The sequence below is a fragment of the Lipotes vexillifer genome, unplaced genomic scaffold (assembly GCF_000442215.2).
Source record: "Lipotes vexillifer unplaced genomic scaffold, Lipotes_vexillifer_v1.1 scaffold1136, whole genome shotgun sequence".
Classification (NCBI taxonomy): domain Eukaryota; kingdom Metazoa; phylum Chordata; class Mammalia; order Artiodactyla; family Lipotidae; genus Lipotes; species Lipotes vexillifer.
The window spans coordinates 1,930,481-1,937,707 of NW_006769631.1; the positions used below are offsets into that span (position 1 = coordinate 1,930,481).

Sequence of the window (7,227 nt, forward strand, 5' to 3'; positions counted from 1 at the left end):
TTTTGTTACGCGGGCCTCTCACTGTTGTGGCCTCTCCCATTGCAGAGCACAGGCTCTGGACGCGCAGGCTCAGCGGCCATGGCTCATGGACCCAGCTGCTCCGCGGCATGTGGGATCTTCCCGGACCAGGGCACGAACCCGTGTAACCTGCATCAGCAGGCGGACTCTCAACCACAGCGCCACCAGGGAAGCCCTATGCAGCCTTTCTGAATTGGTTTTTTTCACTTAGTAATATGCATTTAATTTTCTCCATGTCTTTTCATGGCTTGATAGCTCATTTCTTTTTTTTAAAATATTTTTAATTAATTAATTTATGGCTGCGTTGGGTTTTCGTTGCTGCACGCGGGCTTTCATTGTGGTGGCTTCTTTCTTAGTGGAGCACGGGCTCCAGGTGCATGGGCTTCAGTAGTTGTGGCTCGCAGGCTCGGTAGTTGTGGCACATGGGCTCAGCCGCTCCGTGGCATGTGGGATCTTCCCCGACCAGGGCTTGAACCCCCTCTGCATTAGCAGGCAGATTCTTAACCACTTCGCCACCAGGGAAGCCCGATAGCTCATTTCTTTTCAGCGCTAAATAACATTCCATTGTCTTGTTGTACCGCAGTTTATCCATTCACCTACTGAAGGATATTTTGGGTGTTTCCAGATTTTGGCAATTATGGATGTAGCTGCAATAAACATCTGTGTTCAGGTTTTTGTGTGGACCTAAGTTTACAAGTTCTTTGGGTACATACCAAGGGGCGCAATTGCTGGATCACGTTTAGTTTTTTAAGAAAGCGCCAAACTGTCTTCCAAAGTGGTGACCATTTTGCACTCCCACGAGCAATGAATGAGAGTTCCTGTTGCTCCACATTCTTGTTAACATTTGCTGTTGTCAGTGCTCTGGATTTTAGCCTTTTCTTTTTTTTTTTTTTCGGTACGCGTGCCTCTCACTGCTGTGGCCTCTCCCGTTGCGGAGCACAGGCTCCGGACGCGCAGGCTCAGCGGCCACGGCTCACGGGCCCAGCCGCTCCACGGCATGTGGGATCTTCCCGGACCGGGGCACGAACCCGTGTCCCTTGCATCAGCAGGCGGACTCTCAACTACTGCACAACCAGGGAAGCCCGGATTTTAGCCATTTTAATACGTGTGTAGTGGTAGCTTATTGTTGTTTTAATTTGTGTTTCCCTGATGACATATGAGGTTGGGGCATCTTTTCTATGCATATTTGCCATTTGTATATTTCTTTGGTGAGGTATCTGTTCAGGATGTTTCCCCATCTTTAACTGGGTGTCCAGCTTCCATTGCCCACAAGTTTACAGAGAACCTTCTCTGGGAGGCAGACAATACTGCCGCAGTTGTCAGAGACCCAGCTTGACTCGTTGGCTCAGGGAGAGGCAAGGGCAATGGGAAAACTGACTCTGTGCTACCGTCTCCTCAGGTGCCCAGGGTAGGAGGGGGAAAGTGTAGTGGTGCACAGCTGGATTGGCGTAGGGAGGAGAAGGCTGGGAAGGACTGCGAGTGTCAAGGCAGGACAGATGGTTTGTGTTCTAGGACCCCACACTGCAGGTTCAGAGGATCCAGACTTTGGAGAGAATGGAGGCTGTGATGGGATGAGGAGCTAGAGAAGTTATGGCTAGACTTGGGAGAATTTGGGGAAACAGCTACACGAATACAAAGTTCGGGGTCCCATCCTGCAGCTGAGGAACTTGGTCAGCTCTCCCCCAGCAGCTCCTGGGACCAGGACTGTGCTAGCTGTTGCCAGTCTCTAAGGAAACATTCAAATCAATGACGATAACTCAATGGTCCCTTCTGTCCCAGCTTCTGGGACCACATATGCCTAAATCACGTTAAACTTGGGGCTTCCATTAGCCTAGAATGACTGTGGGGCAATGGAGGATTCCTAACCTCAGGCCTGGACAGACGCCTTCCGTCTAGCCTTTGTCCTGTCTGAAAGACTTCATGCATAACTTGGGAGAAGCAGTAGGTTGGTGAGAGTAGATGTCAGTCAAAACTGTTTCCATAGCAGTGTGAGGCTCAGAAAGCAAGAACCTCTGGAGAGACAGGGCCCAGGACTGGGGAAGGGGCCACAGAAGTGGGAGCTTGAAAACTCAGAAGACATGTGTCTTGCTTCCTGATTTGACTGCATTGCCCTGGTTATCTTGAGCCATGCAGTCAGATATGATTGCATGTTGCACTGTTTTGTGTCAAATGTGAAAATACCTTTGACCCTTACAAAGTGGCAGAGACTTCCTCAGGAGTTGCAGGACTCCTAATGAGTGAAAGAAAAAAATCCCGTTTACTCCAATAATACCTAAAACTACACTGTCCAATGGAGTGGCCACTAATTACATGTGGCTATTTTGTTCTCTTGTTTTCTTTTGGCTGCACCGTGTGGCTTGTGGGATCTTAGTTCCCTGACCAGTGATTGAACTTGGGCCCTCGGCAGTGAAAGCGCTGAGTCCTAACCACTGGACCGCCAGGGAATTTCCTACATGTGGCTATTTAAGCTAGTTAAAATTAACAGAAGGAAAAGTTCAGTTTCTCACTCACTCTAGCCACATTTCCAGTGCTCAATGACCACATGTGGCTAGGGGCAGCAAAGCTGTAAAACATTTCCATTATTGTGGAATATTCTTTTTAACATCCTTATTGGAGTATAATTGCTTTACATTGTTGTGTTAGGTTCATTCACAGGTTCCAGGGATTAGGACCTATCTCTTAGGAGGCTGCCATTCAGACCACTGCAACTTATTATCGATTATTGTGGAATTTTCCAAATGGTGATTTTCTTTTTCTTTTTAAAAAAAAATTTTTCTTTTTATATCTTTTTTCTTTTAAAAAAATTTTTTTCTTTTAAAAAATTTTTTTCTTTTTAAATCTTAAAAATCTTTTTCTTTTTAAAAAAATTTATTTTATTTTTATTTTTGGTGTGTTGGGTCTTTGTTCCTGTGCACGGGCTTCTCATTGCAGTGGCTTTTCTTTTTGCGGACACACTGGCTTAGTTGCTCCGCGGCATGTGGGATCTCCTGGACCAGGGCTCGAACCCGTGTCCCCTGAATTGGCAGGCAGATTCTTAACCAATGCGCCACCAGGGAAGTCCCCCAAATGGTGATTTTTCTATTTCCATCATTCCTCCTACATTTATTAATTGGGATTCTACTGCAAGGAAGACCTATCCCTTCTCCTCCAGGTGTGTCCTTTTGACACGCATGCCCCCATTATTCTTTGAGGACCGCCTTACTTTTGGGCACAAGATGTTCCAGGCTTGTCCTTTTACTATTCCTGCCTCAGCCCTGGGATTACATTACTGGCCTATTTGTCTAGCCCTGCTCTGATGGTCCATTTCTGAGAAGCAAGGGGATAGTTCGTGAGGGAAAAGGACTAGCCTCTCTTCTCTGGCCCCAAACTCATTCACCTTTCTCTGCAATTAACAGGGCCCACTGTTCTTAGAAAGCAGTTTACAGAGGTGAAGCCATTTTCTTAAGGCTGCTTAGCAGATGTCACCTTCCACCCTACCTTGGTCTTGGGCTTTCATCATGAGATATGCTTCCTGGCTGGTAACACTTACACTTACATTGTTAGAAATATCACCTACAGTAAAGACTTCATCAATATGATAAGTTTCAAGATTTAAGATCTTTTAAACCGTCTTTCATGTTACTTGTTTAAATTTTTTGTTTTATCTCCCTTATCATAGGCTTTATCAGTATTTCTCAAATTCGAGTGAGCATCAGAACCACCTGGCAGACTTGTTACAGAGAATGCTGGGCCCTACACCCGAAATTTCTGATTCTCAGGCAAGGGCTGCAAATTTGCATCTTTAGGTTTCCAGGGGTGCTGATGCTGCTTGTCCAGGATCCACACTTTGAGAACCATCAGCCTGTTAAAAAAAAAATTAAACACTCATTTATTCTAACTATATTTATTCTGCTCTTAATATGTTAGGTACTGTTCTGCTGTTCTGGGTACAGAGGATACAGAGGTAAGACAAAGTCCCTGCCCTCAAGACTCCCACCTGTAAATGATAAGACATACTAAAATTTACAGTAATTAAAGCAGTGGGGTGTTGGTACAAGAATAGATATAGCAATGATACAGATTAGAAAAAACCCTGGCTTGTTACATGAGTATACATTAAAGATAGTACTAGGAATGGCTTCGGGACTAGTTTGTATAATTTAGAGAGCCTGTTTCAGGACTCACTAGCCCACTCACATGAATCACTTTTGAGGATTCTTTACACTAGGTCTTAAAATGGCTGAAAGATAGATGTGGCACCAAATTCATAACATGGAATCTGAAATTCCTAATTTCTGGCTGGTGAAGAATGGGATCTTGACAAGTCTCCAGTTTTGGTTGACTTGCAGTAATGAGGAAAATTATTAGGTAACATGAAAAACAGTTTAGCTTCCCTGGTCAATCAAAAAAAATGCCAGTTAAATATAACTACTAAACACCATTTTCAAAGCATCAAATTGAATGCATCATGGATGAGGTGACGTGGGCTATTGTAGGTGGTATGAATAAAATGGTAAAAACCACCTAGAAAGCAATTTGAAAGAAAGCATGAAAAGCTTTAGAAATATTCAAATACTTTGATCTAGTAATTCTGCTTCCAGCAACTCATTCTAAGGAAATCATCAGAAATACACTTGGAGGTTTCTGTGCCCACACATTCTACCACTTTATCATTAGGCTGCATGTAACAGAAACCTGACAGAGGCTTAACTAAGATGGTGTTTATCCTCATGTATCAGGAAGTCCAAGGCTAGTACAGCAGCTCCTCCAGGCATGCCATCACGATCCAAGCTCCTCGAGTCTTTCCACTGTACCACCCAGAACAAGTGGCTGTCTTCTTCATGCCCCAAAATGGCTCTGGTACTTCTTGGTTTCATGTTTGTGCTCCAGGCAGGATGGAGAGAGGACAAAGGTTCATGCTTGCCAAATCTGTCCTTTTGTATCAAAAAACCTAGTAAGCAGACTTCCACTTTTATCTCTTTTTTTTTTAACCGTGTAATCAATAATAGTCACCATGTGATTCAGTAGATCCTAACTTGTATCATGGTCACCTGTATTAGATCCTTACTTGTTCAAGATCCACCTGTATCTCTTAACTTACCAGAGCTGTCACATGGCTACCCTTAGCAGAAGTTGGGGAAGTATTGGTAACTAGGTACATGATTATCTCCCTCATCCAAAGTGAGGTTCTGCTGAAGAGAAAGATAAAATACAGGATCTGTTTAATTACAACATTCTCTGTAGCTATTAATGTCAGGATTTTGAATTTTACTGACCTAGAAAAATGCTCATGATACAATGTCAAGTGAGAAGCAGGACTGAGAACACACAGAATACAATCACAATTTTGTTTAGAAAAATATAATTTACATACACACACATCCCACACACAGGAAATAACAAAATGTTAGTGGTAGTTAATGTCTAGAGAGTTAGCAGTTCAGGTCAAAAGGGTATTGATGGATAGATATGTTTTATCTTACTGAATGTTTTCTGTATTTTCTAAATTTTCTCCAGTGAACGTGTATTATCTTTTTTTTTTTCCTTTTATGTTTTATTTTTATTTTTTGGCCACACCGTGCAGCATATGGAATCTTAGTTCCCCAACCAGGGAGTGAACCTGTGCCCCCTGCAGTGGAAGCATGAGGTCTTAACCACTGGACAACCAGAGAAGTCCCTAAACTTGTATTATAATAGGAAAAAAAGATGTTATTTAAAAAAATACTCCGTATGTTCTTAAAGAAGACTAAGTCCAAAATATTTATTTACACTTATTCATTTTCATCTTCATTGTCAAAAGAAAGGAGGCTACTATTTTTGATTTGCTTTTGTGAGTTTTTTTTAACTGAATCCTGCTTATTTATTTCATCTTCTTCATTTGTCTTCTTCTTTTTTGAGCTTGCTCTTAAACCGGAATATTTTTCATCTGAGGAACGCTTGACTGGTTTTCGATACATAATTCTTCCATCAGCTGAAGCTGGTTCTTCATCTGCAGCAAAAAACAAAGTTAAAAAACTTTCTTTCTCTCGTTATTTTGACTTTATCGGAGACTCAAACGGCAAGAAACTCTCATACGGTATTTATGGATGTCCTTGAGTCAATTCAGTCTGGTCTTTTCCAGTGCCTCTAGCTATGTAGCCACAAGATATGCAGTCACTTAATAAAAAGTCATGTACAGGGCGCAGTGGTTGAGAGTCCGCCTGCCGATGCAGGGGACACGGGTTCGTGCCCCGGTCTGGGAAGATCCCACATGCCGCTGAGCCTGCGCGTCCGGAGCCTGTACTCCACAACGGGAGAGGCCACAACAGTGAGAGGCCCACGTACCGCAAAAAAAACCAAAAAACAAAAAAAAACCTCATGTACCGAACGAAGTATAGTGTAATATTGCCAGCCCCCAATTCATTACAATCAGGCTATATTTTTTAAGTATCTCGAAAAGTGATTGTTTGGAACTCCAGCATTTCCTCCTAAAGCAATGTAATAAATACTACAAATAATGAAAAAAATACTATATAGCATACCACACTTCAGGCACTAATTAAATACACCTCTGTTGACTAGTTTGTAAACCTAACCAGGTATTTTTTTAAAAAACAGGATGTTTTTACTTAAATTTGCACTTAATCCTTATAACAGCCCAATAAAGTGGGCACAACTTGTCCCCATTTCACTGATGAGGTAACTGAGGCTGAGAGGTGAAATAACTTGTTCAAGGTAACATATCTGGTAAGTGTTAAAGCCAAAGTTTGAACCTAGGACTGTCTCCTTCAAACATACCATACCACTGTATAAAATGATTTCATACCTAACTCATTAAGTTGGTAGAAAAACCAGCTTACTTTCAGACATACCTGCTTTGGCAGCCTTTATTTCTGTTTTAATTTTCATGACTTCTTCAACTGATAGGTCTCCCTTTTTTAAAACCACCACTTGGGGCTGTTCATCTTCTTTGTCACTGTGATCACCATCTTCACCTGGGAGCTGAAGCTGGATTCTCTAGGAAAAAACACAAACATAACATTTAAGTTGCCGACCTTGAACTAAATACAACCACTGTCTCTGTGAGAAACTGTAATTACTAGAGTGAAGGGTAACATTATTGACTAAATGTGTTTGGCAATGAATTTTCAAGTAACTCTTAAAAATCTAACCTCACCAGAGTAGGGAAGAGGTCCACCTGCCAGTTATCCTGGGGTGCCTGTCTAAGGGAGCTGGTTTCCATTTCAGCAG

At 42.4% G+C, this 7,227-nt stretch overlaps 1 protein-coding gene across 1 annotated transcript in view; it reads right to left on the reverse strand.

Annotated features, from left to right (window-relative positions):
- Window positions 1-5,685: 5,685 nt before the first annotated feature.
- The window catches only part of KIAA1143 (KIAA1143 ortholog), a 4,388-nt gene continuing 2,846 nt past the window's right edge, over window positions 5,686-7,227 (reverse strand). The window contains exons 2-3 of the mRNA XM_007445713.1: window positions 6,849-6,993; window positions 5,686-5,986 (exon numbers count right to left, since the gene is read on the reverse strand). Of these exons, the coding sequence (XP_007445775.1) occupies window positions 5,769-5,986; window positions 6,849-6,993 (363 nt within the window). The 3' untranslated portion in view covers window positions 5,686-5,768. The remainder of the gene's footprint in view (window positions 5,987-6,848; window positions 6,994-7,227) is intronic.